Here is a 21,101-nt window from a genome sequence, read left to right as displayed (position 1 = left end):
AGTAACTTTAATTTAATTTACCAAAGTAAGTTAAGAAGTAATAGTGAACTTTAATTTTCCAATATTGACTGGAAAAAAATTCAGCAGGCCAGATAAATATATTATACATACTTGCTTATGAAATGTTCTAGGGAACAATTCACTAGTATATGAGAGCTTGATTTTGTTCCCTAAGAGTGGACAGAAACATTAGTAGATGTGACATTATTAATAGGTAGAAAAACCAAGGGAAACTGTAGCCTCTACATTATTTTGGATATCGTGCTATTGACCAGCATCGAGGCAGGGGCTTGAATCAAATGACCATGTTATACCTAACATTTTAGACTCAATAAGTAGAAAAGAAACTAACTTGAAAGTATGAATGTTGACATATTCTTTTTCTCGTTTTGCCAGGATATGTTTGATGAGACCCTCCCGCTGGCCAGACTGGGTATTTGGTACAAAGAGCTTCCGCATGGTGTTGGTCACTTTGGGCTGTTCTTTGTTAGAAGCTTCTTTTTCACGTGGAAGCCTAGCAAATAAATGAGGAATTCAAAGTAAAATTACCTAAAATATAAGTCTCCTACTGGGGAAATGCTTCAATGTAAAACTTACATTCTATTCAATGAAGGAGGTGGAGGTGGGGGTTCCCGATGAATCCCCATAGGCTGATTTTGTGAATTTATTTTCTTGTCCAAGTTCATAGATGAAAAATTATCCTCAAATCCAAGAAGCCCTGAGGACACAGAACCCAAAGTCAAACGGGGAAAAAAGCTAACATATAGCCAGGGTAGACACAGCTTTGATTTGCAGCAGTACTACTGAACAGAAAGATACCAGAAGGGTCATAACTACTTAGGTTGGGGGAAGAAGGACATCAACCCTGAAGCACTGACACACTAACTAGAACAACAGATGTTTACATTAATTTGGAACCTGCATAATAACAGCTAACATTTATTAAAGATTTGGCACTGTTTGACAGTGATTATATCATTACCTCACTTAATCATCACAAAACCTCACAAGGTGGGCACTGTAAGAATTTCCCCATGTTATAGAAAAGGAAACAGAAGCTCAGAGTTGTTGAGTAATTTGACCAAAATCATATAACTAGTAAGTGTCAGACTTGAGATTCAAACCCAGGCTGTTTGGCTCTGGGGTCTGTACTTGTTACCACTTTGCTGGCTCCTGAAGAGCTACTAAACCACATAAAGGATTAGGAGTGAACATTAGTCAGTGGCCACAAACTCAATAAAACCACTCCACAGGAGTCTGTGTCTGACATTGGCTTTAATCCATATCATCTCATCTGGCCTAATAAAATCTAAATGATCTGAAATGATCACAGCAACCAGGGAGAAAAGAATCCTTTCAGTACCTGAAAAAACAGAAGGTTTGTCCTTAGTGTCTAATTTCTGGTACCAGCTAGATGAGTCTTTTTGCTCTGGAGCAAGAAGCTGTGACTGAGCTGGAAAGATAAGGGTCATTGTCAGAAACTGGAGAGCCAGGCTCTGAATGAAATTTATCATAAGCAAAAGCAATTCACTCAACACTCCTCAAATGCAAGGGCTAGCTCAACTTCTTAAAGTAATAGAAGAGACTAAGGAAACAAGGGCAGCTCTAGGGTCATCTGGGGGCAGAAGGAAGATTGCAATGTGTGGTAAACTGCATGACATAACACTGAAGGTTCTAGAAATTGGCTCAGTGCCCTTATAGCTAAATAGACAAGTTCCCTAACTTATTCCTGGGTTCATTCCTGAAGAAAAAAATTAACTATAAAGGCTCAAGGGTGAGGCACTTTGCTAAAGGCCACTTGCCTCTGAACCAACATGTCAGTATTTCACTCCCATTAAAATAATAGAAAGAAAATTACTGAGTCTTGTGTTACCTTCCTGAGCAGCAAGGACCTCCGAGAGAAACTTTAAACAATGTTCCTCATCAGGGATTTCAAAGCGACGCTCTCTGGTCCAGTCGCCCTGAACCCGAATTTTGCAGCCACCTAAAAAGAATTGAAATCCATACACATACAGTCATAGGATACAATACTGTGTTGAGATCATATTCTCAACTTACCAGGTTATCAGAAAGTCCAGATCAAAAGATTCCAGACCTCTAACATAGGAAGCACATGTACAAGGGATTTGGTGTGGTAGTGGGGGATGAATCAAGAAGGGAAGCCTAAGGGAAGAAGACAGTACTCTCAGGGATGACAACTGTGTTAAAGATCAGCCAGAAAAAAAAAAAAAGATCAGCCAGATCTAGAGATAGACGCATTAAAACCTGATCTCTCTCTCAGATGACAATGCAGGAACGTCCAAATTCTAGGAAAAGATAAATTCCTCAATCACTCTCCTCTTATTCACAAGAGAAAATTCCTACCATTTCAAATCCAGATAATACAGTAAGAATATCTGAAGCATGAAGAGGATAAAGGAAATAGAATGGTTGTTTATAGGTTCAGGGTAAATTAAATTTATGAACTCATTAAAAATAGTGGAATTGGCCTGAAGTATGTGGAAAAGAAGCATCTACATCTCATTCTCAACTGAAAAATATACGCTTTGCATGAACTTACAAAAACAATATAATGATCTATGTCCAGGAAAGGTTTGGTCCAAATATAGCCAACTAGACACAAATTTACCTTGGGCTTTAATGTTTTATGGGTATAACATCTTATCTTCCTCTTTCTGATGTCCCATAGTTATTATTTAAGTTAACTATTTGGATATAGTGAGTCAGGAAAACTATATACTTACTGGTTTACATTCTGGTTTTTTTGGTGCTGGGTACTGAACCCAGGGGCATTCAAACACTGAGTCACATCCCCAGCCCTTTTTTGTACTTTATTTAGAGAAAAGGGTCTCACTGAAGTGCTTAGGGCCTCAGTAAATTGCTGAGGCTGGCTTTGATCTCTCCATCTTCCTGCCTCAGCCTCCTGAGCCACTGGGATTACTGGAGTGAGCTACCACGCCCTGCTACATTCTTATTCTAACAAATTGACTAGGTATGCTGATTCCTGCTCCCTCCTCCCTCCCCAAACTATGAGCTCCTTAAGGACAAAGGGCAGGCTGCATATACAGTTATCCAAAACTGTCCATGGTCTACTGTGACCAACTGTCTCAGGATTGTCTGGGACTAAGCAACATCCTACAATTCAACATTTCAAGGTTAAAACCCCAGGCAAACTATTCTGCTGGTGATAGTGATGTCAGATTTCATAGACAAAAGGCATTTAATAAATAAGTATTGAACTGGACTCTTCCACACTTGTAAATTGCAAAGGAAATGAAATGAAAAGAAAATCCTAGTTTTTGTGTGTGTGTGTGTGTGTGCGCGTGCGTGTGTGTGTGTGTGTGTGTGTGTGTGTGTGTGTTGGAAATTCACTTCTGAACCTTTGGTTCTCTTTTGTCCTCTAATTTTTTTTTGTTGTTTCTATTTTCATATAATGAGTTTTTAAAAGGAAAATTAAATTACTGATCAGAAGAAGAAAAAAAAAGGTAAAAATCAAGAAAAATGTGAAAGAAGGCATCCAAATGGACTAGACAGAGACAAGAAAATTAATGAGGGTGCCTGTAAGGAGAAAAACAAAGGAAGGAGAATGAATAGAGTGTCAATTAGGAGCAGCCTTGAAGATACAGAGGAAAACTCCTTTAGGGCATACTAAGTCCTCCGTTTCTCAGATAATTTTTTATTCAAAATAGTTTAAAAGGAGCAGCTTCTACCAGATAGAAACTTAGAACAAGAATACACATTTTCTTTCTCCCACAAATCTTAAAAGATGTATTTTAGAAAATATAAAACTGACCTACTTAATAGCCAGAAGTTGCTTATAAAATATCACTGGATGCTCTCTCACCATGTTTCTTGGAAAAGAGCACAAATTATCCCATAACCTGGCCTTTACTCTCTTCCCTTTCCAAAGCTCTTCAGGCCCTCCGTGAACAGCAAACCCTATTATATCTTCAATTTCATCTAAACATTCCCTGTACCTGTCAATCATGGATGCATTACAATAATCAGAGGCATTTTAGAAAATATTGACACCTGGACCTCACCCAACACAATTAAAACAATCTCTGGTCATAAATCCCAGGCACTGGCAGTTTTTAAAAACACTCCCCAGGTGATTCTACTGTGTATCCAGATTGAAAATCAGAGTCAACTACAAACTGGCTTGTTTCTAAGAGGGGCACTTCCCCTGTGGTCCTCTTAGGGAAGGCTGTTTATATTCTTTCACACCTGATGGAACGAACACACACACACACACACACACACACACAGATTATAGGCACGTATCACCTTGTTGGGCTTACACTGGATGGAATTTAAAGTTGGTGTCCTTATTTGTTGTAATACCACCTCCAAACCATTTCATCTTCTCCTTCCTCAGGAAAAACCCTTTCTCCTTTGGTGCTTACCCATTGGATTGAATCATCTTTTTGCCTTTCCTCCTCTATAAGACCATCCACCACCTCTTAAAAACCTCGGAATCTAGAATTTAATACTCAATATGTAAGATCTTTTCCTTTCTCAAACTCCTGCCATTATTTTGGGTCTCTTTAAAATTACCACAGAAAACCCTGTGGACACTTTCAACTTCTTCATCCAATGGCCTTCCCTCTCTACCTCAGCCACCACTCCCTCAGTCCCTACTGGGACTCCGTCAGTTATACCCTGGATTTTTTTAATCATAGAAACATCACCATTTCACAAATCTCTAATTCAAATATCCCATGCCAGCTGAACTTGGTGGTGCATGCCTATAATCCCAGAGATTTGGAAGGCTAAGACAGGAGGATTGCAAGTTTGAGGCCAGCCTCAGCAACTTAGTGAGGACTTAAGCAACTCAGTGAGAGCTTGTCTCGAAATAATAACGACAACAACAATAATAATGAGCTGGGGATGCAGCTCAGTGGCAAAGCATCCCTGGGTTCATCTGGATTTATTCCCCAGTACCACCCCCCCAAAAAAAACCCCACAATGACAAATATCCTAAGCTGACCTCTTAATCCTTCTGGTTTACTTGCTCATTATCCCCACTGTAATTGTTCTTTACCCTCATGGGAACCTCCAGCCCATTGATTCTTCCACTTTCTCACTGTCCAAAAACCCACAACTGCCTTACCCATGGTCACTCAAGGCACCACCTGACCAAATTCCAACCCTCAGAAACCCAACTAATTGCCTTCTCTATTCTTATAACTGAGCAACCACAGACAGTAAACACATATGTGTATACACTCACACGCTATCATTATAAATTCTTAATTGCCAACCTCAATGAGGCCCTCTATCCTAGGAGGCAATCTGTTTCCACAGTCACTAGTCTTCCACTACTACCTGGAATAATTATTTTACCTTCTCATGTATCTTCTCTTCTCATGCCCTCTCATTCTAAGCAGATTGTTTCACCTCATATTTCAGAAAAAAGAAGCCATCACCTGGAAAACTATATATTGTACTCCTTTCCTTTCTGACAAGAAAGAAACCACTTCCTACCAAGACCACCTTTGTTTGGAATTACAGTACAGGGACAGAACCAGTACTAAGCAAACAGTGTACCACTAAATTATATCCTCAGCCCTCTCATTTCTTTTTTTTTTTTTTTTTTTGGTACCGGGGATTAAATCCAGGGTCACTTAACCATCTAGTCCTTTCCTGTATTCAGTTTAGAGAAAGGATCTCACAGAGTTGTTTAGGACCTCACCAAGTTGCTGAGGCTGGCTTTGAACTCGAGATCCTCCTGCCTCAGCCTCCTGAGCCACTGGGATTACAGGCGTGCACCATGGTAGCCAGCCATCGCATGATTTTGAATATTATCTATGTGCTAGTGGCCCAAATCTTTCTTCTGAGCTTCAGATGCATACATTTAGCTGCCAGTTTTTCATCTACAGTCAATTGTCTCAACTAAACACAGCTAAATCTGAATTCATGACACTCTCTCAAAGGAAAACTCATTCTTTCTGTAACCTATTTATGCAAATGATGGGTACCATCATCCACATTCATGCCAGAAACCTGGAATTCATCTTTGACATTTCTCTTCCTGTCACTCCTATGCCCAAACCAATTTCTATTGATTTTACCTCCATATACATCTATCAGCTCTACTTCTCTCCATATCTATTGCCACTATACTTCCATTTTATACTACTGAAAAAGTCTCCCAACTAGCTTGTCTTTCTGTTTCTATGAAAATTATGATACCTTAACATAAAACCCGTCACTTTCTTATCATTTCTTTCTTTCTTTTTTTTGGGGGGGGGGCCGCTATACTGAGGATTGATCCCATGGGCACTTAACCACTGAGCCACATCCCCATTCCTTTTTGTATTTTATTTAGAAACAGGGTCATGCTAAGTTGCTGCCTCAGCCTCTCAAGCTGCTGGGATTTTTTTAATTGAGAAGGGGTCTTAGAACCAGAGAAGTGGGGCTGGGGTTGTGGCTCAGCGGTAGCGTGCTCGCCTAGCACATGCGAGGCCCTGGGTTTGATCCTCAGCACCACATAAAAATAAAATAAAGATACTGTGTCCATCTACAACTGAAAAATAAAATATTAAAAAAAAGAACCAGAGAAGTGAAATATTGTGCTCCATTTGGGTACAATGAATTGAAGAGCATTCTGCTGTCATGTATAACTGATTAGAACAAATTTTTTAAAAAGAAGATATAGGGAGAGCAGATTAGTGTGTCAGATAGTCATCATCATTTATCATTAGGAAAATGAAAATTAAAACAACAATTAAATACTACTGCAAAATTAGAAGAGAGAGCTAAATGTCAAAAAATCCAACTATTATTAATGCTGGTAAATATTCAGAGTAAAGGGGCTGGGGTTGTGGCTCAGCAGGAGAGCGCTCACCTAGCACATGTGAGGCCCTGGGTTCGATCCTCAGCACCACATAAAGATATTGTGTCCAACTACAATTAAAAAATAAATATTAAAATTTTTTTTTAAAATTCAGAGTAAATAGAATTCTTGGAAATCAATGTAGGATTCAGTATGGTGCAACTTCTTTGGAAAAACAGTTCAAGAGTTTCTTATAAAGTTGTCTCCATGCAAGTATCTACCTAACTAAATGAAAACAAGTGTTCACACACACAAAAAAAAAAATTTTTGAGAAGGAGTCTTGCTAAGTTACTGAGGTTGGTCTCAAACCTGCAATCCTCCTGTCTTGACCTCCCGAGTTGCTTTCTTCTCATTTCTTAAAACCTAAAAATGCTGATTCAACAATATGACTTATAAGATTCAGCTGCATCTGGCTCTAGCCTGTTTTGCCTTGGTGCTGAAGCCCAGGCATACTGGTCATCTTTTATTCCAATAAACTGTGAATCTACTTCCCACCTTGGTTTACCTGGAATACTTTTTTCTCTCCTTTATGCATCTGTCTGTTATTGGCCCCCCTGCTCTCACTTTAAATGTCTTCTTCAAAGAGTCCTTCCCTAGCTACCCTTCCTAATCTAGTTATCCCACTTACATACTCTTTATACCTTTTTTAACAGTATTTATCAAAACTGCAATCATGTTAATGTCTGTACCTTATCAGTTTAAAGTCTGTTTCCTGTATTAAAATCCACAATTTATCAAGATTTTCTTGTTTTCTGCTAAATCACTAGAGTTAGCACAGTGCCTGGCCATAAAATGTATTCATACTTTTATGGAAGGGATTAATGAATTATAGGCATCTATGTGGCTGTCATACCAAATATCACACAAGAAGAACCAAAGCAGGAGAACTAACCTTATCTATATTGTGCTCTGATGATTCTGAAGCTCTTACAACCATGCCTGGCAAATAGAAGGTACTCAACAATATTTGTTAATAATAAATTAGGAGGGGTAATACTAATAATTAGTAGAGTAGCCAGGCTTAGTGTTGCACACTTGTAATCCCAGCTACTCAGGAGGTTGAGACAGGAGGATCACAAATTTAAGGCCAGCCAGAGCAATTTAATGAGACAATCTCTCAAAATAAAATAAAAAGAACTGTGGGTATAGCACAGTGGTAGAGTCCCCTAGGTTCAATCCCCAGGATGGCAAACAAACACACAAACAAAAAACATTGTTAATACAATGCAGTCCATTAATAGGTAAGAAAAACAAGGAAAATATAACCATCTCCATAAAATAATGAAAACAAATTTAATAAAATTCAGAATACATACATGATTTTTAAAGAACACACAATATGACCAAGAAGGAGCCATGTCTTTGAGTCTAACCTTTGTAGGAACTTTGCTCCAAATTTGCAAAGCTGGCCCCTCCAATAAAAATATGGGAAATTTATTTTTCCTCTGGATACAGTCAGTCAAATAATGCAGATAGTCACTCAAATTACCAGGTAAAATTAGCACAAACTGTGTGTCATATGTGATACTATCAAGTTCTCTTTCTTGAAAATTAGTTATTGTTTATCTTGCAAATATGTGCATCATGGGTTGTATCTGTTTGGATACATAAATGAGTGAGATTTATTTCTGTCTCTGTAGTTTCTTAGCTAATCCTCTGTGATGTGCATCACATTCTGTTTGAATGCTTATTCAATAATAAAAGTTATTTTCTCTAACAAAAAATAAAGAACACACTGCCACAGTCTGGCTGGGCACAATTCAGGAGCCACTTGTCAAAAGAAACTAACTTTATTTTTAGAACCACACATGCCAAACAAAACAGCTCCTCAGGAAAAAACCCTCAGAGCCCAACTGCCACCACTGGCTTCCCACAAGCCACACTCTCCAACCACCAGCCTCCACACCTCCCACAATCCTCTTGCTCTTGAGGCCGATTGGCTGGGTCGCATGGGCGGAGCCAAAAAGTCCCCCAATGAGCAGCTCCGTGGCGGGAAACAGCCCAATGAGCTTCACCGCAGAGGAGCCAATCAGCTAGATGTTGCTGGGGCCGCTGTGAGCCAATCATCAGCTGGCAGTCTGAAAGTTTGCTGGGGCCCCTTCCGCTGTGGCTCTCAACAACACACAAACTTGAAATAAATGGAATTTCTTAATATAGGCTTTGTTTAAAAAAAAACAAAAAACTGCCAAATCAACAGGCAAAAATGTCCTTAACTGTGAAGCACTACCGAAGCAATTCTCATGGAATTTGGGGTGTATTTGTAAGGATTTAATACTGGTCCCCTAAAATGCCACTGGTGTATTGAGACATGAACCAAAACTCAGTTATAGCTAATAGAAAGGAGACTTAATTATAATTTACAGATGATTAAGGCTATTAACCAAAATGGAAAAAAAAATCAAACAACCAAGTGTAGTAAAAATACAGTTGTTTTGGTTTAGATATGCATTGTCCCCCAAAAGCTCACATGTGGGACAATGCAAGAAAGCTTAGAGGTAAAATGATGCATTATGGACTTAACCTAATCAGTGCATTAATCCCTTGATAGGGATCAACTGGGTGGCAACTGTAGGCAGGTAGGTTGCAGATGGAGGTGGGTCACTGGGGTGTGCCTTTTGTATGTGATGAGAGGATGCCTTTCTCTCTCTCTCTCTCTCTCTCTGCTTCCTGGTAATGTCCTGAACTTCTTTGTTTTGCCATGCCTTCTGCCATGATGTTCTGCCTCACCTCTGGCCTACAGCAATGGAGTTGTCCATCTATAGACTGAGATCTCTGAAACAGTGAGCACAAATAAACTTTTCCTTCTCTATAATTGTTCTTGTCAGATCTTTTGGTTACAGATGTGAAAAAGCTGACTAAATCAACAGTGAAATGGACAGATAAAAGCTAAGTATATACAACTCATTACTTGTTCAGTATACTAATAACACACAACTGGAAGAGAACAGAAAAAAATTGATTCATAAAAGCGGCAAACAAAATCTACCATAAAAATTTAACCTAAAAATGTGATATTGAAGAAACTACAAAATTCTACTGAAAAATATAAAACAGGACCAAATAGAGAGATGTACAGTGACTTTATTTTATAAATATGTTAATTTAATATAACATATATAATATAACATAACAAATATGTTAATTTCCTGACAGTGACTTTATTTTATAAATATGTTAATTTAATAACATCTTTATAAATGCATACATTTGACATATATATGGTGAAATTCTGGTCATTAAAATGATGTCTTAAAATAAGCTTAAATGACATGGGAAGTGTCACAATATAATATTCAATTAAAATGCAGGATAAAAATTATATGTAAAATGCTGGGGGTATAGCTTAGTAGTAGAGCACATGCTTAGTATGCAAAAAGCCCTGGGTTCAGTTCCCACCGTGAAAAAAACCCTCACAAAACAACAACAAAAACTATATATAAGGATTCCAATTATGCAAAAATATAAATAAAATACCAGAATAAAATATATAAAAAAACATTAACTACAATGATTATCTCTAGATTGCAGGCAATAATTTTGATACTTTAAACTTTTCTGATTTTATAAATTATACATAATGAAGATACATTAACTCTATAATCAGCAAAAAACATGTAAAGTTTCTAATGTGTGCAAGTATGAATATATACCAAATCTTACCATTACGTGTAATTATAATGCACCAATAAAAATATGGAAAAAGGTGTTTATTTCCAATAACCAGATAATGGAGAAATTCATATTTACACTAAAATCAAACCTATCTGATAAACTCAGGGTCCTCCGTCTATAATATACTGAATGCTCTAAGCGTTTATGTATGAAGCCCATTACTAAATAGGAAGAGATACCAAAAGACTTTATAATTAGTCACTTAATTATATTACTGCTATGATCCAGTAACTTGAACTCTACACAGAAATGAATGACCAATTTCTATGTAGAAGAAGTTACAACAAAACCAATGCCATAAATTCAGTGTTTATAAGACAAAAGGTACAGCTCATTTTAATGTCTCAGTTTGGGATCAAATACCTTTCTACATCAAGAACAGGATATTTTAATATCTTATTTCAATAGCAATATCAGTCCCTGTATAAATGCCTTTCCTCTGATTTTCTATTTTTTAGTCTTAGTTTTGTCTTCTCCTGCCTAAGTACAATAAAACATAGATATTGAGTTTTCTTTTTAAATCCTGTGACAAAAGCCAGCAGCTGGGTTTACTTAGAATTTCAGGATCAGTCTTTTAAGATTTCCAAAATCCATGATTAAAGGAAAGAATAATAAAACCCAAACTAGAAAAAGCCTACCTAAATCATTCAGTACAAATTAATAGTGCCCAGGGGAGTAACTGCATCTAAACAAAATTATTTATAACCTGTAGCCCCAAGCTAAGTGCCAAGTCCCACTCATCCAAGGACTCAACCAAGAGATAAGACAACCATTTGATTTAGATTCATGTGGTCAGATATTCTTTTTCCATAGCAACCACACAGCAGTCACTGTAGCAGTCAAGTGCTCATTTTCTCCTCTCCATAACACAGTACAATTAGATGATAAACAAAGAACAGCTTGCACAGAAAGTCGATGATGATTTGCTTCAAACAGATAAAAAGGAGAGAACAGAAACAGTGGAAAGGAAGACCATGTTCCCTCTGATAAAGGGATGCCTTGAGGGGCTGAGGCTTAAATAAAAGACCAAAATTATTTTAAGAAATAAAAAGAATGCCTAGAGAAGCAATTGAAGGGATTCTGTAGCCTCCTAAAATAATATAACAGATAAATGAAAACACTATCATTTAACGTAAAAAATAACGAGAGCAGGAGAAAACCTTAAAACATAAAGCAGTTTAAATAACCAAAAAAAATCCATAAACCTTAAGTGCTTTAAAAAACATTTTACTAGCCCTTCCTACAGTTATCAGTTTCCACAGCAATGATTAAACTAACAGCAATAATACTGGTAGCTCAAAGAAGTTCAGCATTAGAAAAGCAAACCATACTTTCAATTTTTGTAAAGATTCTTATCAGTCACATGCTTTTCTTCAGACTCAGCCTAAATGTTTGTGGAAGACAATTGCTAATTTTTATGGTTGTCTTAAGAAAATGTAAACTACAGGATAAGATGGTAAAATAGAAAATGTACCAAAAAAAGGTATATTAAATACAGTGAGCATTCAAATAAATATTTATTGAATGAAAATCAACTTCATTCAGAAAGATACTCACTGTTTGAAGCGATGTCAATCAAAAGAGTTTCTTCTGCTTCTGAGAAGGGGAAAAAGAACAGGATAAGGGAAGATAAAATCATTCATCACAATCAAAGGAAGTATATGCCTAACTAAATAACTGCTTCTCTCAGTCACTACTCCTCAGTTTTAGAACACATTAAAATTTCCTTTTTGGTTGAGCATTTTTTTTTCAAAAAGAATATTAGTAGCACTAGGTTCTAAAGACTTGAGCAATTTAACTAAGAGAAAAATGAAATGAATAAGTACTAAATGAAGCTCCTCAAAGCAAATTAAGAGTGACAAATTAATAATAGGGAATATAACACAATGTTAATTCAAATGAAGACAAGTTTAATTCCCCTCAACTATAACATACTGATTTAATATAATGTGTGTCCTACTGATTTAATATAATGTGTGTCCTTTAGATACTTATTATAAAAAGCCAAGGAGTGACCCTGCAGGCCTCAAGTTGAATTATTTTCTCAACTCAGATACAGTCTTTGAAAATTTCCCAGTGATTTCATTACTTCTGCTCCCACCCTATATAAAAGTAGAGTAGCAGAGAATATCTAAAGTTCACACTTGTGGCTCCAATGCCTACCACGCCTAACAAGAAGTATAAAACACTTGCATTCCTATGTTTATTGAGTACTATTCACAATAGCCAAGATATGGAATCAACTGAGGTATCCATGTTGTGATGAATGGATAAAGGAAATGTAGTATATATACACAATGTAATATTTTTCAGCCATAAAATATATGAAATCCTCTCATTCGTGGCAACATGAATGGAATCAGAAGACATTTTGTTAAATAAGATAGGCACAGAAGTACAAATACTGAATGTTCTCATTTATATATGGAAGCCAAAAAAGTTGATCTCCTATAAATGTGGAGTAGAATAGTAGTCATGAGAGGCTAGAAAGGATAGGGAGAGGAGGGATAGAGAGGCTGGATAACAGGTCCTAAAGTACAGGAGGAAAGGAAGAATAAGTTCTAGTGCTCTATGACTACATATTGTAACAATTTATTATATGTAACTAGAGGAGAGGAGTTGGAAGGTTTCTAACACAAGGAAATACTAATTACTGATTTGATTATTACTCATTATATATGTGTGTCAAATTGTCACAGAGTACCCCATAAATATATACAATTATTATGTGTCAATGAAGAAAAAAACTAGCACAAAGCAGTTTGAAATTTCAGAGTTCTCTTTTCTCTCAAAGGCTTTCCTTGCCTCTAATGTCTACATACAACTTATTACTTCCTCTTTGACTTCTCTGGATTTGACCAACAGTCCCTACCAGAATCTCCTAGCTAATTGAACCTTGGGTACTAGCTCCTTGGGATTAGCCTGGTTCTCTGCTGATAAGATGGAGTAGCCTCAGACTTTTCTAGGTTCTTCACAAGACTCAATTTATATTTAGCTTCATTATTCAGGTACAATAGAAGTAACTGTGAAGGAGCCAAGTTGTTTAGTATTACAATGAAGTTTCAACACTATTACTACAATGATGAAGCAAATAGGACATAGGTATTACATGTTCATGGCTATTCTTTGGTACCTTTTAGTTCTGTAAAACCTGAGCATTTACAGCTTTCCAAATAGATAGGAAATAAAAACTTAAGAACAAAACATTTTTTCCATGGGGAACTATGGTATACGCTTGCTCATATTTTCCAGATCCCAAGAAGCATCACTACAATCTGGCCGTCTGCTTCTTATTAAAAACAATACTAAGAGAAACAGGCTAAACGAGTTCCTAGAAGCAGTAAAAAAAAAGGTAAAAAACAAACAGGATACATTGTGAAGTCAAGTTCTTTTACTTTTCTGTGCAGAGATACAACTTGAAAAGTGAGGCAACCACAGCAACTTACTATGGTATGCAGGTACCTTGCTTAATATGTCTCACTCACACAGGGCAGGCTAAATAGCTATGACTTCACTCTTCTAGACAATGTAGAAACTATTTATTAAAGGTATTTTTAATTCTTAATACTGTCTTTTCTTTTCAAAATACCATCTTAAAAGTCACACCTGCTATTATCACTATTTGCTGATAACAAGATTCTATATTTAGAAGACTCAAAAAATTCCACTAGAAAACTTGTATAATAAGTGAATTCAGAGGCTGGAGTTGTGGCTCAGTGGTAGAGCACTTGCCTAGGATGTGCAAGGTGCTGGGTTCGATCCTCAGCACCACATAAAAATGAATAAATAAAATTAAAATATTGTGTCCAACTACAAATAAAAATATTTAAAAAATGAATTCAGCAAAGTAGCAGGATATAAAATTAACAAGCCATAAATCAAATGTGTTCCTACACATCAGTGATGAATCCACTGAAAGAGAAACTAGGAAAACGACCCCATTCACAATAGCCTCAAAAAAAAAAAAATTTGGGAATCAATCTAAGAAAAGAGGTGAAAGATCTCTACAATGAAAACTACAGAACCCTAAAGAAAAAAATTGAAGAAGGCCTTAGAAGATGAAAAGATTTCTCATGCTCTCAGATAGGCAGAATTAACATTATCAAAATGGCCATACTACCAAAAGAGTTATACAGATTTAATACAATTCCTATTAAAAAAAAAAAAAAACCCAATGACATTCTTCATAGAAACAGTAAAAGAAATCATGAAATTCATTTGGAAAAATAAGAGACCCAGAATAACCACAGCAATCCTTAGCAAAAAAAGTAAAGCACGAGGCATCACAATACCAGACCTTAAATAACACTACAGAGCTAAGTAACAAAACAGCATTGTACTGACATCAAAACAGACATGTAGACTAATGGTACAGAATAGAAGCACAGAGACAAACTCACATGAATAACAGTTATCTCATACTAGACAAAGACACTGCTGGGAAAACTGGAAATCTATATGTAACAAAATGAAATTAAACTCTATCTTTCACACTACACAAATCTCAACTCAAAGTGGATCAAAGACTTAGGCACTAGAACAGAGACCCTGCACCTAACAGAAGAAAAAGTAGGTCCAAATCTCCAAGATGTCAGCTTAGGAACTGACTCCCTTAACAAGACTCCTAAAGTGCAAGAAGTAAAATCAAGACTCAATAAACAGGATGGAATTAAACTAAAAATCTTCTTCACAGCAAAGAAAATAATCAATAACGTAAAGAGAAAGCCTACAGAATGGGAGAAAATCTTTACCAAATGCACCTCAGATAGATGTTAATCTCCAGGATACATAAAGAACTCAAAAATCTTAACACCATAAAACAAATAAATGTGCTAAGGAACTGAACACACTTCACAGAAGATGATATACAATCGATCAAGAAATATATGAAAAAATGTTTAACATCTCTTGCAATTAGAGGAATGGCAATCAAAACTACACTGAGATTTCATCTCTCTCCAGTCAGAATGGCAGCTATTAAAAATACAAACATCAATAAGTGTTGGCAAGGATGTGGGGAAAAGGGCATGCTCTTACATTGCTGGTGGGACTGCAAATTGGTGCAACCAATCTGGAAAGCAGTATGAAGATTCCTTGGAAAATTGGGAATGGAACCACCATTTGACCCAGTTATCCCACTCCTCGGTTTATACCCAAAGGACTTAAAAAAACAGCATACTATAGGGACACAGCCACATCAATGTTTATAGCAGCACAATTCGCAATAGCTAAATTGTGGAACCAACCTAGATACCCTTCAGTAGATGAATGGATAAAGAAGATGTGGTATGTATACACAATGGAATATTAATCAGCCTTAAAAAAGAATGAAACTATGGCATTTGCTGGTGAATGAATGGAGCTGGAGGATATCATGCTACGGGAAATAAGCCAATCCAAAGAGTCAAAGGTAGAATGTTTTCTAATATGCAGATGCTAATTCATAATAAGGGGAAGGCTAGGGAAGAATAGAGATACTTGAGAGTAGACAGAGGGGAGTGAAGGGAAGGGGTATGTGGGTAGGAAGGATAGTAGAATGAATAGGACATTATTACCCTATGTGCATATGCGATTACACAACCAGTGTAATTCTACATCATGTACAACCAGAAGAATGAGAAGTTATACTCCACTTATGTATGATGTGTAAACATGCATTCTGTCATGTATGACTAATTAGACCAAATTAAAAAATAATTTTAAAAGTCACACCTGCTATTTTCTGTTAGAAGAATAAATCTTTTTTTAAAAAAAGAGAGAGTGAGAGAGAGAGAGGGAGAGAATTTTTTTAATATTTATTTTTTAGATTTTGGCGGATACAACATCTTTGTTTGTATGTGGTGCTGAGGATCGAACCCAGGCCGCACGCATGCCAGGCGAGCGTGCTACCACTTGAGCCACATCCCCAGCCCAGAAGAATAAATCTTGAGAAAATAAGGTGTGCATGAAAATTTATATAAAAAGATTTTCATCACATTACCATATATATTAGTGAAAAATAATCCAAATGTCAATCACAGGAGATTAATTACATTTTTTAAAACAATAGTATACAGCCATTAATAGCATGGAAACTACTAATAATAATAATTGCATATGGACAGACAAAAATATTTAAAAGATAAGTCCCACTTACCCTGAAGGTTATATGTGTTAAAAAAAGGAAAATAGTAGGCATTTATCTCAAGGATGGAAATTTATATGACTTATTTTCTCTATGTTGTTCTTTCTTTCCAAACTTCAGAGAGTGTGTGTTTGTGTGTGTACCATATATATTATATTTAGACAGTATATGTGTATATATCTATGTATATACCCATATATTACTGTTTTGATTTTAAAAAAGTCAATATAAAGAATCTATGCAAGGTAGGATTAAAGCTTTCCAAGAAGCTACAATTGATACAGAATACTTCTGCCTGATAAAACCACTGGACATGATGGAAACATAATGCATTTCTTCTCAAGTAATCAATTCCCTTTCTAAAGCAATGTGAGATGACAGAAGCAACACATCCTACACAAATATCCCAATTTTGGAGTTTCATTGTAACAGATGAAACAACAGATTTTCTGTGCTCAGTCCCCATATTTGAGGGCAGAAAGCCAAATACTTCCTGATTTGAAGTATTGATTTGATTTTCTTCTGATTTACCAACGTTAAGTTTTGGGAATCAACATAGGAGTGTAAGGTATTACAGTTTGGCAAGGCATATTGCCAAATGTCTTAATTTCAAATTGGGAACAAAGTACTGAATGTTTATGACTCCAAATGACCTTGATACTTTATAATGAGCTGAGTGTCCATTAAGCCAAGTATTTCATTTTAAATCTACATATAGGTCAGTAAACATAAAAGACTACCTACACAGGTAATAGATGACATACATTTCTAATCCCAGCTAGGGAAACAGGTGTAGGTATCTATATATGTTTCAATATTAACCCTTCAGCACTCTTAAACAAATCACTTATCTTCTCAGTGGTAAATTAGTAAGGTAAACTTGTTATGCAAAGAGTAATATATTTCATTTTACTTGCAGTGACAAATTTAAATTTGTATGGCATATACAATGTAATAACAATGAAGGAAAAACATAAAACTAGCTAAGCAATTAAAGCTAGTACCTTGAACACATCTGAAGTGGCTATTAATAGGAATGATATCTTGGACATGCTGTTCCTTCTCATGCAACTGGATTATTAACCTAGGAAACAGAAAAATGCATCAATGAATAGCTACTGAAAAATTCAAATGTTTAACAACAAAATATTGTTTGGACTTGGTATACAAATCTAATCTGCATTTATTAGATTTTCCACATCTAGTTCCCTGGATCTGAACAACATAACAGCTAGATACTTAACTGGGGTTAAAGGATGTTATGGTGATCAATATCTGAACACCCATAGAGTCCTATATGCCATAAAGAACATATAATATTCTATGTCCTAAAAATGGTGCACAGTCTTAAGAGCATGAAGTGCAAAGTATATACCTTCAGAGTGTGCATACCAGTGAAGAATGGATAGCTAGATATTAACTACACAATGGTGAGGGCTACAGCTGTCTTTTCATCACAGCATTTCTAACATCTAACACAGAGTCTGGCACATTAAAGACACTTACATGTGTTAAATTAATAAATTTCAAAAGTGATACATTAGCTTTCAAATTTCATCCCTATGTTTTTTTTTTTTATACCAAAGAATGGTTCTCTCTTCAAACAAACATGAAGGTTCACAGAGGAATATGAAGGGGTACCCAATCAGCTGGATCAGTCAAAATAACTCCAGTGACCAACATACCAGATGTCAAAACCAGATTGCCTTCACATCCCCTGTGTTTCTATTCTGGTTTCCAGTTTCATGCTGGTATTTCTATGTAAACATGATTGAACTTGGCTCCCCAGGTGAAATGAAAGACTTCTAAGTCCACCTATACTCCTAAAATACTAATTTTCACTTATTACTTATCATTAGTGGCCAAGAATAAAGGTATAAACTACTGAGTAAACAGCCATTCTGAATATTAACTAGCTTCTCCAAAGTCAAGCACTCTTCAGGCAATTCTTTTTACCTGGAACACTCTTCTTTTTTTTTTTTTTTTTTCCTGAGACCCATCTCAAATATCACCTCCTCTGTGAAGCTTTCTTTGACAACCACAAGTAGAACAAGTGGCCTTATCCACTTTTCTTGCCCTTTTTTGTACTAGGGATTGAACCCAGGGGCACTTAACCACTGAGCTAATCCTCAGCCCTTTTTATGTTTTATTTTGAGACATGGTCTCAATAAATTGCTTAGCCTTGCTAAAGTTGCTGAGGCTGGTCTTGAACTTGTGATCCTCCTGCCTTAGCCTCACTAGCGGCTGGGATTATCTGTATGTGCCACCATGCCCAACTTACTTGCCCTTCTAATTGAGCACTTACTCAAAGATTTGAGCTCCTTGAAAGCAAGGATCCTATCATATTCTATTTTGTTTGCAGCCTAACAGATGCTCAGTAAATACTGGCTGAGTAAGTGAACTAGCTTAATTAAGATATAAACAGAGGCGAATTTCTAAATATAACTCTTCAACTTCCAACATTAAAAATGTCATTGTTTTGAAGACCTTATTTTCTATTTGTTTGACTTTATGAGGGATTTATTCTTGTTTGGGGATTTTTTTCAGATATGTCAACTCTGAAGGGGATAACACAGGGAAATCGCTTAAATAGAACTAAGGGAAATACAAGTATTAATGATGTTTTTCTGTTTTGATACTGTCTAACTAATTTATAAGAGTTTATATTTTAAAGTGATTACAGGAATTTGGGGCTGGCTTCTTTCAACTTAGAAAGTCTGTGGTTTGAACAGAGTCCTATAAACCCAGAGAAAGACCCAAAACTAGATAAAAGGCTGAGAAGAAACATGGGTCAAGGAAGAAGAGCTTATTTTGAGGAAAATAAATACAAACCACTAGAATCTCAAAATATGAAGATTAGAAAAGGTGGTGATCATCAGTAGTAAATGTTAACTCTCCGCAGTTAAGCTTTATTATTATTTAAAAACACCACAAACAAAGATGAGAATTTAAGTGAATTCCACAAACATTTATTGAATACACACTGTATGTTAACCACTAAATAAATTGTAGCAAAAGAATAAGGCAAGGGAGCAACATACAAATCTACTGAAACATAATTATTCATTTACAAACAGAGTGATTCAAAATAATAGACATAGGTGGGTGAGGGTTACATGCCTATAATCCCAGTGACAGGAAGCTGAGGCAGGAGGATCAAGAGTTCAAGGCCAGCTTGGGAAACTTAGTGAGATCCTATCTCAAAATTAAAAATAAAAAGTTCTGGTCATTTAGCTCAGAGGTAGAGCATCCCTGGGTTCAATTCCCAGTACCACAAAAAATACATACATAGGCATATGGCAAAACAATAGAAATAGAAACTTAGGAGTTCTCAAACAGAAAAAAGTGGCAAATTATGAATGCCAACCCAGCATTATCCCTAAGATTTGTTCAATAAAGGTTAAAGGTCAAATAACAGGTTCTCTCATAAACTATTAGCCTTGAAAAAATGAATCTTGGTGTGTGATTTAGTTAAAAAATTATTTGTAATTGGACTCTAAGTAAATTTCTTCTATCATTGATAGTAGGAACCACAGATCTAAAGATTAAGACAGGTTTCAAGTCCCAGAATAAAATGGAAAAAAAAGCAAAAAGTTTTGGACACCCAAGCCAGAGAAGGCACTTATGATAAAATAATTTGAGGATTATAGATGGTATTATGGCATTAGGTGTCACCAGTAAATTATTTCTCAATGTAATTCTGAAATATGTTGCACAGGTTCAGATCTCAGCTATGATACTTCCTGTGAACAAGTGATAACCTCTCTGTGCCTCAATTCCTGTATCTGTAAAAAAGGGGGGGTGATGATAAAATTATGAGTTAAATTAACTAATTAATACAAAGTGCCTTAAACAGTATCTTGCCCATATGAAGAAAGCAACTGTCAATTGTTGCTACATTCTCATAAGTTAACAAAATTAGAACTCAAGAATTCAATTACTCTGTGGGGAGGACAAATAGACAGGAGAACTACCCTTCCAAGTTGAGATATTCTTTTAGTACAAGAGCCCAGATAGGATGAGGCACTTATGTCCAGGCCAGCTGCTCACTCTTTATTGGCTGAATGGAGTTCCAAACCTACTAAACCAAGAGACTACATATTTGGTTATGATCATTTCAACAATGTAGCTATTCTATTCATCACTTGCAATTTTGTTTTTTACAGAAGACACAAAAAAATTTACTGGTTTGCCCAAAGGTCACATCTTTCCACTCCATTCTAAACTCTAGAGGTGGAAGTGGTATTTCACTCTTCAATTCACTTTCCTGTTGAATTTAGTTTTATTACACTGGTCTTCAAGGATTTGACGAAATTTGGGAAAAACAGCATGAATTTCTCACATCAACAGAACTGACCAAGCAAAACCTAGGAAATAGCTACTTCATAGAACCAGTTGAAGTCCAATTATAGTGGCACCAATAGTTTTAGCTAAGTGCAGGCTAGGCTAGGCTAGTGGGAATTTCTT

The 21,101-nt window shown here is 36.2% G+C and overlaps 1 protein-coding gene across 4 annotated transcripts in view; it reads right to left on the bottom strand.

Annotated features, from left to right (window-relative positions):
* Positions 1-21,101, bottom strand: part of Ocrl (OCRL inositol polyphosphate-5-phosphatase) — a 58,723-nt gene that overhangs the window by 36,160 nt on the left and 1,462 nt on the right. For 3 of the 4 annotated variants that reach the window (XM_077106962.1, XM_077106963.1, XM_077106964.1), the window contains exons 3-8: positions 17,639-17,718; positions 12,068-12,106; positions 1,874-1,984; positions 1,364-1,453; positions 598-718; positions 353-514 (exon numbers count right to left, since the gene is read on the bottom strand). In XM_077106962.1, the coding sequence (XP_076963077.1) occupies positions 353-514; positions 598-718; positions 1,364-1,453; positions 1,874-1,984; positions 12,068-12,106; positions 17,639-17,718 (603 nt within the window). The remainder of the gene's footprint in view (positions 1-352; positions 515-597; positions 719-1,363; positions 1,454-1,873; positions 1,985-12,067; positions 12,107-17,638; positions 17,719-21,101) is intronic. The other variant, XM_077106965.1, reaches the window with a different exon arrangement.

The sequence above is a fragment of the Callospermophilus lateralis genome, chromosome X (assembly GCF_048772815.1).
Source record: "Callospermophilus lateralis isolate mCalLat2 chromosome X, mCalLat2.hap1, whole genome shotgun sequence".
NCBI lineage: Eukaryota > Metazoa > Chordata > Mammalia > Rodentia > Sciuridae > Callospermophilus > Callospermophilus lateralis.
Note: the sequence above shows the minus strand (reverse complement) of the source record. Positions and strands in the feature narration are given on the sequence as shown.